This window comes from Capra hircus, chromosome 2 (genome assembly GCF_001704415.2).
Source record: "Capra hircus breed San Clemente chromosome 2, ASM170441v1, whole genome shotgun sequence".
Taxonomy (NCBI): Eukaryota; Metazoa; Chordata; class Mammalia; order Artiodactyla; family Bovidae; genus Capra; species Capra hircus.
Genome location: NC_030809.1, coordinates 32,807,938 through 32,825,307, shown reverse-complemented (window position 1 = coordinate 32,825,307; position 17,370 = coordinate 32,807,938). Strand labels below are relative to the sequence as shown.

Sequence of the window (17,370 nt, the reverse complement as noted above, 5' to 3'; positions counted from 1 at the left end):
TAGGAATGGCTACTATGACGAACAAATTTATATATACATAGTTCTGCATATTTGTTAGCATATCTGTAGGGAAAATTCCTAGAAATAGAATTGTTGGGTCAATGATGTTTATTTATGATTCTGTCATCATTTTACTCAATCTTCTTTTTCTGAATACATTGCTAATATCTACACACTCAATTCTCTTTTCCCACTTCTACTTTCTATCCTTCTAAACACAACTCAAATACTGTATCTTCTGTTTTTGCACATATTTTCTCTCTACCACTGAATCTTGATCTCTTTTAGGCTAACAACTGGGCTAATTTAATTTTACTACCTCATTTTACAATACTTGCAGAACCACAGTAAGGCTTGAGAACTATTTACTGAATGAAAGAGATTGTGAATTGTGCTACAACTTTTAAAGTTTTTTGAGCAAAACATTTCCATTTCACTAATGGAAAAGCTTATACCATTGACCCTTCTCTGAACATTTTGAATTGAGTTTTGTCATGGATGTCAAACACCGTTTTCATTGTATTTACCTGAGTTTATTTATTAGCCACTCATTGATTAAAAGTCGCAAGAAAAAGAACATGGTTCCCTGAGAAACTAAAGCCACAAACATTGCACCTAGTTTATCCATCTCAAAGGTTTCATTTGGATACTCCACTCCATACGCTTTTAAGAAGTCTAGGACCGACTGTTGTTGAGAGAGTTCGATCAAACCATAGCCAAAACAGAATTGTGGGAAAATCAGGAAAATGCGCTTGAGGGTTTCAGAAATAAGTTCTAAAGTCTGAAATAAGAGAGAAAAAAAATAAAGTTCAGTGTTAAGTTTCCAACAAATTAATGAAAATTTGAAACTAGATGTAGATAAATACTGAAATTTGAGAAACTTATCTAGATTGGTAATTATTGCATGTACATGCTGAATTTTTATATAAACATTTACTATAACCAAATGGTGTAGATTTATGACCAAAATAAAAGCAGAAAAGGATTATATATATATATTTGAGATGGTTTAAGGTGTCAGGTCAAACACTGGAGACTTCAGAATGTAGTAATAGCAAGGGTACTGGGGTATGATAGAGTATCTGTGGGGCTTCCCTGGTGGCTCAGGTGATAAAGAATCTGCCTGCATGTGGGAGACCCAGGTTCAGTCCCTGGGTTGGGACTGAAAGCCCTGCAGAAGGGAATGGCTATACACTCCAGTATCTTTGCCTGGGGAATTCCATGGATAGAGGAGCCTGATGGGCTATCGTCCATGGGGTCACAAAGAGTTGTACATGACTGAGCAACTAACACATAGGTAGGTGCTTGAGTAAAGAGGGATTTAGTAAAGTTTTGAAACTAAGGTAATTCCTACTTGAAGAGGGATTAAAATGGTAAAATGATACGGAAGGAGAAACAACCTATCTCAAAGAGGAGCAAATGGCACATTTTCATGCTATTTACACTTGGGACCAACCACTTGCAGCTCATGAATTTTCTTATTCCTTTTGGAGTATGCTTGTCTATTCCTTACTTCATTTTCTCTTTATTCTTTTCCATTCAATTGTCCAGCATTGTTAGGGTTTCCCTTCTCACTAATCATAATTGTTAGCTATGAATGGAAAGTGATGCTTACAATGAAGTAGATTCCAATACATGACTGAAAGGGAATGAGTTAGGTTTTTTCTCTATGGATGTTCAAATGAATCTTAACTCATAGTCATACAACTAAGACATGTTGTCTTTGTCCCTACCATACCATAACAATTTGTTAATAAGTAAGAAGTTTAGCTGACTGATTGGCTGCATGATTTCTCCAGTGTCGTACAAAGTATCTGACTGAATATCTCCATTCCCCTACTCAAGCCCTATGAAATGTCAATAGTTTTGTCATTGCATAAATACAATCAGGGAGCAAAATCCTTTGAGCTGTTGTGTAGATACTGAAACCCCACCAGGTGGTAGAAGTCAACCTGTAAGCTGCCCACAAGCACAAAGACCCCAGATGACTGGAATTAGAAGGCTGATGAGATTGACCCCAATTACCTGACCACCAACCAATCAGAAGAATGTCCATGAGCTGATCACATACCCCACAACCTCGTCTCCCTCACCCTGTCTTTAAAATCCCTTCTCTGGAAGCCACCAGGGGAATTTAGGCCCTTCAAGTAATAGCTGACTCGACTCCTTGCTTGGTGCTCTACAATAAAATGATGCACGTGTTTCACCAAAAAATATAATCAGAGACATTAAACTAGATAAATACAACCAGAGATATTAAATTAATAATTCTAAAAAGAATTTTTAAAGGCTGTAGTTTCCCTTCCACTACGTTTAATACAATCAAATGAAATTCCTCTATTCTACTTAGAGAATGTGAAATACAAAAAATCTGTCCACCTTGAATGTGTTGAAGCATTTGATCCAATCACTGAAGTTTAGCAGACTAATAAAGGACCTTACCGTATCATTAGGCTTTTCCTTGGAAAGGAAGTAAACCACCGACAGGGAAACAATGGAATTGATGCCAAAAAAAAGGTTGATGCAGACGTAAGTGATGAAAGCCATTCCTGTATCATGGAAGAATCCAGCCAGCAAGTACATCCAAGAAAATGTGGCATACCTTTATATTAATAATACTAAGAATTAAAATCATACCATGATTACTCTTTTACTAAATAAATAAATAGCTTAGATGGTGTTCCAAAGTGAAAATAAACATTAGGATGAGTTGTCAAGCCTTGTGGTTAGACCTCTTTTTTATCTCTTTTTAACAAGGGCCAAAAACAAAACAAAACAAAACTGAAGCGCACGTTTTTTTTACCCCCACAATAAAGATGTTATGTATTTTATAATGTCACCATATGACTAAATCATGAAGCATACTTTTAAGGAATCTTGAGTAGTTGTTATAACCACAAATTAATTTTTACTCATGAAGAGTCAGACATGACTGAGCGACTAAACAATATAATACTGGTACCTCACCCAGGCAAGATTTTTTTTTTTGGATGGAAATATGAGTTTAATAGATAAATACATTATAATTTAAAGTTGAGAAAAAAAAATGACATCATTGTTGGCTAGCTAAGAAGACAGGGCATGCTTAGAAACTGCATGTCCTGTTTTGAGCAAACACTTGAGTAACCTTTGGGGTAAAGAAGTAAAACTAGAGACAAAGAGATCCTTCATCAGCTACAGTTGCTAACTAAATGGATACTACTCATGCATTCAGGGCAAAAAGAACTGCTACTAAAGTATTGATATTGAACTGTACCGTTCCTATTAATTACCCTAATTCAGAAACAATTTTATGTCTGTGTTCTTAGGCATTCATAATAATAAAAATAAATATACATGAATATATTCACTATTTAACATCATATATATTTATATATACTCACAATTTGTTAATACATAAATTCACACATCTATACATTTTTCTGATCATTTTAAAGAGTCCATTTGATGTAAATTAAATTACAAATGTAAATTGCTAAGTGTAACATTTGGCACCCAGTAAGTGCTCATTAATAATAAGTATACTATTAATAACAACATTAATTTTCACAAGTATTACACTTTACAAACTATGGACTAGCAAGTGTAATATATTGCTAATCATTACTCTTGGCTAATGAAACCCCAAGACATTTGTAAATTAGCTAATGAGATTTAGGTTTGCATCTAGGAGCATTTAATTCTATAAATTCTTCTTTCACTGCAGCTTACCCAAACAGCAGAAGTAGGAGAGATACAGCGCTAAGGTTGTTTTCATTGTAGAAGGCAGGTAACTTGAAAATTGTAATGACACCAATTGAAAATGCTACAGGCACCAAGTAGAAGGCCTATGGGAATATGTAAAACAACGTTTAACACATGGCAAGTTTTTTCTTTTTTTGAATTGATAGCCCATCTAGTTTAAAACTGTAGCAAATTGACCTAGAAACACTTTGAGAAATGAATTATTATCTATGTTCTTGTTGCTTGTAATGTTCAGTTCATTTTACATTGATGTCACTCTTGAATTCATCTCCTGCCATAAGAGTTCAACCTAGTCTCCATCTTTATAGAGAGACTCCGAGTCCCTGGCATTCCTGCCTCCAGACTTTGAGACTTGGGATCATTTGGTGACAGAGGTTCAGTGAAAAAGATAAGACAGCCAGGTATCTTGGTATTAGAGTCAGTCCTCAAAATATTGATTTTATTTTGAATGCTGGAACTCTCTCAGATGGCCAATTTCTAAGGCTTGGTTATCAGTGTGAGCCACTGTGCAAAACAGCAGGATGGTGGGTACTACACATTCTTGGAATCACAGGGATATGAACAAAGAATTCAGTGTTTCGTTGGCAAGAGAAACAGTAAATGCTGAGGAGTTTGCGGCAAGATGTACACAGTGAAAGAGATGGGAATTTAATTAGGGAGGAAATTGTCCTAATACTGGAATGAGAAATATAACAACAGAATCTGAGTAGTAAGTAGTCCTTCACAGGAGTGTGCACTTAAGCTTTCTTGACACATTAAAGCTCCTATTAAGTCCACAGGACTCATTACCATTTTTTTTTTTTTTTAAAGATTTGACTTCTACAGCAAATGCATTTCAGACCTCACTGGAGTCATTAACCAAATGGATAGGCAGTTAATTACTCTTCAGTCCTTCAAGCCAATGGTCTTTACAGCAACTCAGACAATTTTGCCATAATTACCAGGCAAATGCATACCCATCCCAGGCATTTGGTCAAGGTTGGCACATTTGGAGTCAAGAAAAGCCATCTGAACTTTGAGACCAATTTATGCAAATAAGAGAGTTATCAATGAAATTCATCTTTTATTTTCCCTATTAATCTTCTCTAATGTGTCATTCAGCAGAGGCTATTACTTCAGATTTTTCATATTATTTGATTGAATTTTTATAAGCTTGTTTATGTGTTGCCACTAGGCAAGACTATTTTGCTTTAAGCTTCCACTTCTCTCATTTCAAACTTCAACATACTTAAAATAACTTGGTGAAGGGGTTGGAGCATATTTTCCAGGTTCCACTCCCAAGATACCGATCACATGAGTCTGGAGTGAGGACCACTGACCTGCATTCTAACAAGTATCCTGGGGAATCTGATATAAGGTCCTCAGACCATGGAGATAAGGGCAGGGCAGGTGGGTTTCTCTTTCTTCCAACCACTGGATGAATATAAGCCTGATGTGAATTTTTTTTCCTTAATTTTCTGTCTTTGTGGTAATAATCTGAACAAACTGAGACAAATAAGTCTCAAACATAAAACTGTCTTCTTGGAGAAGGAAATGACAACCCACTCCAGTATTCTTGCCTGGGAAATTCCATGGACAGAGGAGATTGGTCTCCCCCACCCCTGCCCTCTGTCAAAGCTGTGATCCCTATTTCCAGTAGCTTTCAGCAGGATGCCTGAGAAATAAAGTATGAACTTGTTTTTTTAAAAAAAAAAACAAAACACAAAAACCTGTCTTCTAGAGTTGGGCTATAAAGAAGGCTAAGCACTGAAGAATTGATGCTTTTGCCCTGTGGTGCTGGAGAAGACTCTTGACAGTCCCTTGAACTGCAAGAAGATCAAACCAGTCAGCCCTAAAGGAAATCAACTCTGAATATTTGTTGGAAGGACTGATGCTGAAGATGAAGCTACAATACTTTGGCCACTTGATGAGAAGAGCCGATTCATTGGAAAAGATCCTGATGCTGGGAAAGATTGAGGGGAGGAGAAGGGGACGACAGAGTATGAGATGGTTGGATGGCATCATGGACTCAATGGATATGAGTTTGAGAAAACTATGGCAGACAGTGAAGGAGGGGAAGTTTGTTGTGCTGCAGTCCATGGGGTCGCAAAAAATCAGATACAAATGACTTAGCAGTTGTACAACAACTATCCAAATCAGTCCTGTCTTTCTTGCAAAGACGAGTGACTCACCATGTCATAAATGAAGTTGGTTACCCAGTAGCAGGTGACACTGATGCCTGAAATGTGTTGCAGCTGCTTGGCTTTTGTCTGATGCTCCCGTACAACGTAGGTGACAAAGCTGGCAGTGGTGACAGAGTAGCCCATCAGGATGGAGAGCGCCACTAAAATATCGATCAAGCTGCTCATTCTGGAGTGAGCAATAGGGAGACGAGAGCACACGTAAGCTTGGGAAACTTTTCCTTCCAGGAAGATTCATGGCAAAAGCCATCAACAAAACAGTACCAGAGTTGGCTGTGACACAAATAAGTCTTCCTACAAGGCAGCCGGATAATATCTTGCACATGACTCAGCTATGACCCTGGGATCTGAATCGACTAGGGATATTTGATAGAAAAACCTGAGTCTCCAGGGGTTACGGGGTGTATGCAAGAGATACATAGATCTTGAGCATAGAAATCATACAATACTTAAATGCTATGTAGGGAAGTTGAAATGATGAAGCACTTATGCACTTGACTTATAAAAGCAGTAGATTCTGTGAAGCTACAGTCAACAAGCTCTACTTCACAACCTCACTCTACACGCTTTCAGAAACTGCCTTTTATCCCAGTTAGTGACTTATATTACCAGCTCTTCTAGATTAACATTCATTCAGATACAACTGTGATTTCTAATTATAGCACTTCTCAATATGCCAAGGAGAAAGGAGTTAGGCCAGATATATCTGCTTACGTGGCTTGTTCTTGATCTTGCACTCCTGGATAAGGATGGCTATACATGATGATACCTTAAAGAGGAGACAGTTCTTTCCATTAGTATGTATTCAGTTAATCAGAAACACCAATTTTTATCCATGCTACTGTATAAAATAGGTAACTAATAAGAACCTACTGTATAGCATAGACAGGGAACTGTACTCAGTACTCTATAAGGGCCTATATAGGAAAAGAATCTTAAAAAAAAAAAAGAGGGTGGATATATGTATACATATAACTGATTCACTTTGCAATACACCTGAAACTAACATAGCACTATAAATCAAGTATACTCCAATAAAAATTTTAAAAAGAAATACCAATTTTTACATGAATAATATGTAATACTTATAAAAGAATTTTACTTTGGTGATTACCTTTTAAAATAAAATGATCCCCTCTGCACCCCAACCCCAGCCTCATCAATATCATACAACTGATGGCACTCAAATGCACACAGAAAAAAACCCAAACCATTTTTCACGTTGTGCTTGGAATTTGGGGGGAAGGGATAAGAATTTACACTTTTTATATAGCATGCTTCCCATCTACTACATTTAAGTTATTATTTTCCAGTTTCTTCTCTACATCTGGCAATATGTATGTTTGTATTATGGCACTTTAGAAATGTATGAGATTTGAAGAAACAAGTCAAAGGGAGACCAGTTACATGAGGATCCCCTAAAGAACAGACACTTTCCACCCAGCCCTTCATTGTGCCATTGGTCATCGTAGGGAAATACTGCAGCCTGAAAGGATCCCTTCTCCTCCTTTACTGCTTCTAAGATACCTATTGCTTTAGAACTCTACCAGGAGTAGAGTTTGGGAGCTTCAGCTTCTGGAGGGGTTTTTATTGAGACAGAAAGATCCAAAAGGATTCAGAGAAACTAGCTGGCTCCAGAAAAGTAGTAGATTAATTCCAATACAGTCCTAGATTACTTGTACCTCCCAGGGTTGGTTGTATTTTCTGAGTTAGGTACCACAGTGCTTTCCTTCCTTTCCCAAGAAGATACTGTCTAGCCAGGGTCCAGATGGGCTGGGAAGTATTGCAAGGGGCCAAGATGTGAATGTCTGAGTAACTTTGGAAACAGTAGGGGTAGGAGTGAGGATATCTCTTACGTACTTTCCCCCATATAGTCAAAAGCTGAGCAAGAACTTTCTCACTTACTGCTTATATAGTATATGTTCATTATATTAGATATTAAGACTGTTTCATGGTACCAAATATAGATTATTCTAAAGCTCTATTCTTTCCATTAACTTAAATTTGTAATTTTTACTAAGTAGATTATGACATGTTTTAAGGCTACAATCTGCAACTGTTCTGTATTGAAGAAAAATATATAAAAGTTAAAGCAAAACAAAGAAACAGCAATAATAATCAATTTGATGTATAATTTTAATTAAATCATTGGGGGAATGCATCTTTCTTATCTTTTGTGTAAATTAATGAGTTGTCTTTTACTGAGACTCAACTTTCCTTGGGACCTACTTAAACTTTGTTGCTGGATTATAATATAGGCAAGGAGAAGTCATTTCTCTTATTCCTGACTTATATTGATATTTCAGAATCAAGAAATACTCTATTCCACCAGAGAAATCTTTACAAATACATTTACTCCAATATGAAAAATGCTGTGGGAACAATTTTTTTCTATATCTTTGGCAGCAACATCAAGTTATCAGAGTTTGGAATCTACATTACCATCTTTTCTGTGGATTCTATAGCAACTAGCACAGTCTTGAGTACAGTGATTAGTCGATGAATGCTTATTGACTCTAATAAAACCTCAAAATGTCAATTATCTCCCCATATACAATGTACTTGAAAAATAACACATTTTCTGTAGTTTCTACACTTGTAAGCCTAAAATGAGTAATTTCCCATTGACCAATGCTAGTAATGCAATAAGAATAAACATTAGGGTAGAGAGAACAGTGTGTCAATATTTTTGGAGAAGAGACTGGTTGTACAACATTTGTTAGTGAAAACAAGTAAATTTGTATTCCAGGGGAATAAAACAGAATTTTCAAGTTAGATTAACCACTAGAGGGAACCACATGAATATAACAGATATTGACTTGGAAAGGAAAGCTAATTAAAAGGTTTTTATTAGCATGTTAAAATTCAGAGAATCAATTTTACAACTAAAGGCAAAATCTCAATTCATGTAGAATCCAACAAAGATGACTTAAAACAGCTTGTGTAGTAGGGGGAGGTAGCAGGAGGCTATTTTAACTGATTTTTAAAAACAACATTATTATGGTATATCCCATACACTCTTTACAATATAATAATATTTTAAGGTGACATGGTTTTCTTCCTTGAAAGAAAACAAGCTCCTTACTGATAGGGTAGAAAGTTACCACTTTCACAAGCCTATATAAGAAAAGTTAATTAAAAAAAAATAGAAGGCACACTACTACCAGTCTCCACATGTAATTCAAGCTAAGCCTTATTTTTTAAATTAAAAATGTTTCTTTTTAGAGTCAGTACATAAAGTTTATGTTCCAGAATTCTTAATTCTTTATACTCTGTAACTTAGAAATACAAGCCTGCCGGGATCCAGAGTGATTCTGACTGCTTTCATCTTGGTAAAGAACACGAATAATAAATGAAACCTGAATATAGGTTTCAAAAGTTGATTCTTCAAAGTGGCATTGCCTCTTTTTCTTACCTACATACCTTCGCAACGTTTCTTCCTAGTCATTTCTATGGTTCCTATATTGTCACAGCAACAAATATCTTTTGCTCTCAATAAGACATCCTAGTGAAAGTCAAACATCCAATAGTATTTCAAACCAGGTTGCACTAGACTCACCTGGCTTTACTCATCATTTAACTTAATTTACCACTTTGACTACACTCTTTATTGATGCTCTGGATCTAAGTACTATCTATCAATCTTATTATTTTCTTCATGGTTCCTGCTGCTAGGAAAATGTCAAAGCAGTGGGGAAAAATACTGTTTTCTCAGAAATGAAGACTTTGAAAGATTCTGTCCCTAGAATGAGTATTCGACTCCACAGTTTACTTCCACAATTGCCAGAACGCCCAGAACATGCTATTATGCCCGACAATAGGGAGATGAAAGAGAAGACAACAGCATTTCTTTTTTAAACAGTCTGTTAGCCTATTTATTAGGCTAGAAACTGTTGGCAAGCAAATATGTTACTCCATTTTCTCCATCTTTATTATTATTTTGGGGGATCTGTATGGGGAAATAATCTGAGCAAGGCTTAAGAAGATGAAATAGAGAGTAGTTGAATTAGAAAAAAAAATCAGCCTCTTTTGAATTCCAAACCGTTTAAAAAAAACTTATGTGGAAGGGACTTCTCTGGTGGTCCTGTTCGCTAAGACTCCACCCTCCCATACAAGGGGCCCAGGTTCGATCCCCGGTCAGGGAACTAGATCCCACATGCTGCAATTAACAGGTCCCATGTGCTGCAACTAAGACCTGCTGCAGCCAAACAAAGAAGTAAATATTTTTAAAAAAGACTATGCAGAAGCTTCCAAAAGTTGACTTTGTTGAGTATAGAGAAGTATTGGGAAAATGAAGCGGCAGGAGCCAAACAAACCTGGGTTCAAATCCCACGTCTGATTCCCAGAGAAATAATAGTAGGAAACAATAACACTCATCATGAGAGGCTGCTAAGTATTAGCAATATTTTACACAAAGCATGTGTTCTTATGGTAAGTACTCAATTAATGGTAACACTTCATTTCTGGTAGAACTTCTGAAGTTTTGTTTTCACATTTAGATTTGTGTATAATATTTACTGACATTATCACGTTATTTTTTAGCCTATGTACAAGTAAATAGTTATAAAATGCTTTCCTGTGAGATATAACTACAAGGTGTGAGAACAGAAATAAGTATAAAGTCAGCATTATTATCCTGACTTGATAAATTAAGAGGCTAAATTAACCTGAAATTGAGGGGATTATCCAGAATGTTCCATCTGGTGGTAGTTACTACTTTCAAACTCCTTTTAAAGATCTGTGGTTTAAATACCATAAAATAGCTGCCACAGGGAGGAAATGGGGTCTAATGCACATTTTCACATGGAGAGTAGCAAGAGTTTCAAGACAAGGAGCTTCTACATAAATAACTTTACCATGTCGGGCAGCATCATATTTTGACATGTTAACTCGCAGGAGGAAATTATTCAGGCTGTTGAGGTAAGCTGGAAGGGAGTGATAGCCTTCTGGATCATACCATACCTGAACATTCCAAAAGAAGACAAGATCAGTAGGGTGTTCAAATAAATTAGACAGTCTTTATACCTTAAGGCAATATAATTTATATTTAAAATAAATGCACCAGTTTCCCCACTAACTTATTTCATCTTGGCAGATTATGAACCACCCACCAGAGTGCTGACCACAAAACTCTAAGTTTCCAACCTAGAGATGGGTGGAGATCATGAAACCAACTTTTTCCTGCTTGATAGCACCAAGTCAGTAGTTATCCTAGACTTTCTCTCCAGGTAAAGCTTGAAATAAACAGAAGTCATTATTATCTTCATCTCTGTGACTGGTCTATGGTGATTCTGGAACTAGAAGTAAGGCAATCTGTCTCTAAATAATAATAATAATAACAAAAACAAATGGCGTATAGGCAAGGCTGCAGCAAGAAATAAATTATTAATACATTTACAAGCATTGTGTTCTTAGCAACAAGACTGATAACTTTGAAATACCCCCACTAACTTTTTATTCCTAGTTATAACCCAAAAGAAAGCGAGTTACTTTATCTTCTATGTCAAAAAGAAAGGGATTTAAAATGTTGTTGCTCAGTCGCTCAGTTATGTCCAACTCTCTCTGACCCCATGGACTGTATGTAGCTCAACAAGCTCCTCTGTCCATGGAATTTTCCAGGCAAGAATACTGAAGTGGGTTGCCATTTCCTTCTCCAGGGGATCTTCTTGAACCAGGGATCAAACCCACATCTTCTTCACTGGCAAACACTGGCAGGCAAATTTTTTACCACTGAGCCACCAGGGTAGCCCATATTTAAAATATTGGTATACCTCAAATCAAGAAAGGCAATTAGTAATTCGAAATTACAAATCTGATTTAGAGAGAAATTATTTAATGTTAGAACTCCCTTATTTAAGAATATTTACTCTATGTGTGGAGAGAGCAAGAAAAGAAACAAGGGGGGCTTTCAGGTCCATTGCAGTAGTGTTTACATTCTATATGACCTTATAAAAGCCAGCTAAAATATACTCAATAGTATCTATCTCTTAGGGATGTTGTGAGGATGTATAGGTAGCTGGTATAAAATGTGACACTAGTGCTTCGTTTATAAGTCACTAAATGAGTATTTGTTTCTTCACTTCCCACAAGTTTGTACATGTCTCATACTAACAAATGAGAAGTGTTATGACCAATTTAAGATTTAAAGACTACTTGTGATCATATGGGTAATCATATGTGTCTGATTCTGTGACTCTAGCTTGTTTCACATTCAAAGCATAGATATAGTCTAGAAGAAAAACGCCAACAGAATTGTTTATATCATCAAATTCTGTTAAGTTTCCATGTTCTTTAAAAGCATTGCCTGGTGGCTCAGACAGCAAAGAATCTGCCTGCAGTGTAGGAGACCTGGGTTCGATCTCTGGGTAAAGAAGATTCCCTGGAGAAGGGAATGGCTACCCACTTGGTTAGAGAATTCCATAGTAGAGATGTCTGGCGGGCTACAGTCCATGGGGTCAGAAAGAGTTGGACATGACTGAGCGAATAACACACAAGAAGCAAAGCTAAATGTATATGACACATATGCAAGGGAAAATGCCTAAAACATCAATGTACAGTTAAGAAAATATTACAAAGGGAACATATCCATCACTCAGGTTGAGAAACAGAAATTGCCAGCATCCAGAACATCTTCTCTTTGATACTCTGTGTCCTTTCAAATCACAATGTACTCTCTCTCTCCTCTAGATTATATGGTAGTTTTGCTTACTGTCGAAGTTTATAGTAAATGCAATTACAGTTGTGTATTCCTTTTTGGTTTTGCTTTTGCTTACTAAGAGTGTTTGGAAGAGTTCAGTTCAGTCGCTCAGTTGTGTCCCACTCTTTGCAGCCCCATGAACTGCAGCACGCCAGGCCTATCAGTCTGCTGGGAGCCAGCACGGGAGATCCCACCCATGACAAGGTCACGTGGAGAGGCCTGATGGACAAGGCGAGTCAGGTCTCAAGCGGTCCTCTGTCTGAGCATCTACCCCGAAACCAAAATCTGTCTGTTTACTGTCTGCTATACTATACTCTTCTGACATTACCACCTTTTCTCTGGAAAGAGTTAATTCAGAGCTCCAGTTAATAGTCTCCTGCATATAAAAAGGGGCTTAAAACCCCTTTGATGGCTTTCCAACTTATCTGACCGGTCTTTACAGCTTGTGGATTGTTTACAGCCCCCAACCGTGAGAGGCACAAGCTCAAAACATCTTAAAGATATAGAGCCTTTTAGAGCTAAGAATTAGTTTGGTGAAGAGTTTGCTGAGTTGTTTGCTGCCAGGCCTCCATATCCTTTATCTTTTAGGCACCTGGGAGGATATTAATCAATGTAAACGGGATGCAGAAATAGGAATATAGTAGTTTTGATGTTAGCAATACTAGACTTTTGAGTTAATTAATTTTCTCTTTGTTATAAATCACTGTACTCCTTTTTCCTTGTTATAAATTGTTGTATCCTTGCTATGTAAGAATGTAACTTTATTTAGTGTTTTCTGAGAGTGGCACCAGACTTTGGGAAGAACAACACTATTACCCTTATCAGAAAAGGGCTGTAAAATGTTAATTGGCCTTTTGGCTGGAAGATGATGTAAATCACCTAGGACTTATGTATACAACTAGGTATGCAGAGAGAAAGCCTGGTCTCGATCAGAGTCAGGGCTGTTGACACTGCATAATTTTGTATTATCCATTGATCTCTATGTACAACCAAAAAGTATAAAAAGCCTTCTGAACAATAAAGGATGGACCAGTTTCTCGGACTAGTCTCTCGAACTAGTTTCTTGGAAATCTGGCTCCCCCGGTGTCTCTCTCTCTCTTTCTCCCTCTCCCACCCTCTCCTTTTCAGGCTGAATTCCCATCTGGAGTGGGGAGGCTTGCCATGTCTACTTACTTGCCCCGGCTTCTAAGATCCATGAGAGAGGGAGCCCAAGGCGGGGCACCCTAGCTATTCAAACGGGCGCCGGTGGCCCAATGTAGATGGTGCAAACCTCTTGTCCTGAGATTTTATTAGTTCTTAACGTAAACCAAGTTATTCAGCCTCTTTTCTGCACTAAATTTTCCTACTATACTGTTTCTTCTTAATTTCCTTTATATTTCTAAATAAATAAGTTTTCCTCTCCTAAGCCGTCTCCCCTTCGAATTCCCTGGATCCACCAGGGCAGGACCCTGGCACCTGTCCATCAACAACTCCCGAAGTTCACCCAAGCCCATGTCCATTGAGTCGGTGATGCCATCAAACCATCTCATCCTCGGTCGTCCCCTTCTTCTCCTGCCCTCAATCTTTCCCAGCATCAGGGTCTTTCCCCATGAGTCACCTCTTCACATCAAGTGGCCTAAGTATAGGAGTTTCAGCTTCAGCATCAGTGCTTCCAATGAATATTCAGGACTGATATCCTTTAGGATGGACTGGTTGGAACTCCTTGCAGTCCAAGGGACTCTCAAGAGTCTTCCTCAACACCACATTCAAAAGTATCAATTCTTTGGCACTCAGCTTTCTTTAGAGTCCAACTCTCACATCCATATATGACCACTAGAAAAACCATAGCCTTGACTAGATGGATCTTGGTTGACAAAGTAATGTCTCTCCTTTACAATATGCTGTCTAGGTTGGTCATAACTTTCCTTCCAAGGAGTAAGCATCTTTTAATTTCATGGCTGCAATCACCATCTGCAGTGATTTTGGAGCCCCCCAAATAAAGCCAGCCACTGTTTCAACTGTTTCCACTGTTTCCCCATCTATTTGCTGTGAAGTGATGGGACCAGATGCCATGATTTTAGTTTTCTGGATGTTGAGCTTTAAGCCAACCTTTTCACTCTTCTCTTTCACGTTCATCAAGAGGCTCTTTAGTTCTTCTTCACTTTCTGCCGTAAGGGTGGTGTAATCTGCATATCTGAGGTTATTAATATTTCTTCTAGTAATCTTTATTCCAGCCTGTGCTTCATTCAGCCCAGAGTTTCTCATGATGTACTCTGCATATAAGTTAAATAAGCAGGGTGACAATATACAGCCTTGACATACTCCTTTTCCTATTTGGAACCAGTCTGTTCCATGTTCAGTTCTAACTGTTGCTTCTTGACCTGCATACAGGTTTCTAAAGAGGCACGTCTGGTATTCCCATCTCTTTCAGAATTTTCCACAGTTTATTGTGATCCACACAGTCAAAGACTTTGGCATAGTCAATAAAGCAGAAATAGATGTTTTTCTGGAACTCTCTTGCTTTTTCGATGATCCAACGGATTTTGGCAATTTGATCTCTGATTCCGCTGCCTTTTCTAAAACCAGCTTGAACATCTGGAAGTTCATGGTTCACGTATTGCTGAAGCCTGGCTTGGAGAATTTTAAGGATTACTTTACTAGTGTGTGAGATGAGTGCAATTGTCCAGTAGTTTGAGTATTCTCTGGCATTGCCTTTCTTTGGGATTGAAATGAAAACTGAAATTTTCCAGGCCTGTGGGCACTGCTGAGTTTTCCAAATTTGCTGGCATATTGAGTGCAGCACTTTCACAGCATCATCTTTCAGGATTTGAAATAGCTCAACTGGAATTCCATCACCTCCACTAGCTTTGTTCATAGTGAGGCCCATTTGACTTCACATTCCAGGGTGTCTGGCTCTAGTTGAGTGATCACACCATCGTGATTATCTGGGTCATGAAGATCTTTTTTGTACAGTTCTGCTGTGTATTCTCACCACCTCTTCTTAATATCTTCTGCTTCTGTTAGGTCCATACCATTTCTGTCCTTTATTGTGCCCATCTTTGCATGAAATGTTCCCTTGGTATCTCTAATTTTCTTGAAGAGACCTCTAGTCTCTCTCTTCTTTGCTGAAGAAGGCTTTCTTATCTCTCCTTGCTATTCTTTGGAACTCCGCATTCAAATTGGTATATCTTTCCTAGTCTCCTTTGCTTTTTACTTCTCTTCTTTTCACAGCTATTTGTAAGGCCTCCCCAGACAGCCATTTTGCTTTTTGCATTTCTTTTTCTTGGGGATGGTCTTGATCCCTGGCTCCTGTACAATGTCACGAACCTCTGTCCATGTTCATCAGGCACTCTGTCTATCAGATCTAGTCCCTTAAATCTATTTCTCACTTCCACTGTATAATCATAAGGGATTTGATTTAGGTCATACCTGAATGGTCTAGTGGTTTTCCCTACTGTCTTCAATTTAAGTCTCAATTTGGCAATAAGGAGTTCATGATCTGAGCCCCAGTGAGCTCCCGGTCTTGTTTTTGCTGACTGTATAGGGCTTCTCCATCTTTGGCTGCAAAGAATATAATCAACCTGATTTCAGTGTCAACCATCTGGTGATGTCCATGTGTAGAGTCTTCTCTTGTGCTGTTGGAAGAGGGTGTTTGCTATGACCAGTGCGTTCTATTGGCAGAACTCTATTAGCCTTTGTCCTGCTTCATTCTGTATTCCAACGCCAAATTTGTCTGTTACTCCAGGTGTTTCTTGACTTCCTACTTTTGCATTCCAGGCCCCTATAATGAAAAGGACATCTCTTTTGGATGTAAGTTCTAGAAAGTCTTGCAGGTCTTCATAGAAGTGTTCAACTTCAGCTTCTTCAGTGTTACTGGTGGGGCATAGACTTGCATTACTGTGATATTGAATGGTTTGGCTTGGAAACGAACAGAGATCATTCTGTCATTTTGAGATTGCATCCAAGTACTGCATTTTGGACTCTTTTGTTGACCATGGTGGCTACTCCATTTCTTCTAAGGTATTCGTGCCCACAGTAGTAGATATAATGGTCATCTGAGTTAAATTCACCCATTCCAGTCCATTTTAATTTGCTGATTCCTAGAATGTCGACATTCACTCTTGTCATCTCCTGTTTGACCACTTCCAATTTGCCTTGATTCATGGACCTAACATTCCAGGTTCCTATACAATATTGCTCTTTACAGCATTGAACTATTGTATGGAAATGAGTTTATTCATTTCCATGGCTGAGAGTTCTATTGAATGAATATATAACAATTTATTTATTTATTCTACTGTGTATGGACATTTGGGGTTGCATTTTCAGCTAATATGAGACATGCTACTATGTGCATTTTTGTATATGTAACCTGGTACTAAGATCATGGCATGACTTTATTTTTTAGGGCTCCAAAATCACTGCAGTGGTAACTGCAGCCATTAAATTAAAAGACGCTTACTCCTTGGAAAGAAAGTTATGACCAACTTAGCATATTGAAAAGCAGAGACATTACTTTACTAACACAGGTCAGTATAGTCTAGGCTGTGGTTTTTCCAGTAGTCGTATATGGATGTGAGAGTTGGACTGTGAAGAAAGCTGAGCGCCGAAGAATTGATGCTTTTGAACTGTGGTGTTGGAGAAGACTCTTGAGAGTCCCTTGGACTGCAAGGAGGTCCAACCAGTGCATCCTAAAGGAAATCAGTCCTGAATATTCATTGGAAGCACTGATACTAAAGCTGAAACTCCAGTACTTTGGCCACCTGATGA

At 37.9% G+C, this 17,370-nt stretch overlaps 1 protein-coding gene across 2 annotated transcripts in view; it reads right to left on the bottom strand.

Moving 5' to 3' along the window:
- ABCA12 (ATP binding cassette subfamily A member 12) overlaps positions 1-17,370 on the bottom strand; it is a 209,076-nt gene that overhangs the window by 18,145 nt on the left and 173,561 nt on the right. For both annotated transcript variants that reach the window (XM_018059867.1, XM_018059874.1), the window contains exons 39-44: positions 10,781-10,886; positions 6,639-6,693; positions 5,916-6,093; positions 3,712-3,827; positions 2,443-2,602; positions 528-781 (exon numbers count right to left, since the gene is read on the bottom strand). In XM_018059867.1, the coding sequence (XP_017915356.1) occupies positions 528-781; positions 2,443-2,602; positions 3,712-3,827; positions 5,916-6,093; positions 6,639-6,693; positions 10,781-10,886 (869 nt within the window). The remainder of the gene's footprint in view (positions 1-527; positions 782-2,442; positions 2,603-3,711; positions 3,828-5,915; positions 6,094-6,638; positions 6,694-10,780; positions 10,887-17,370) is intronic.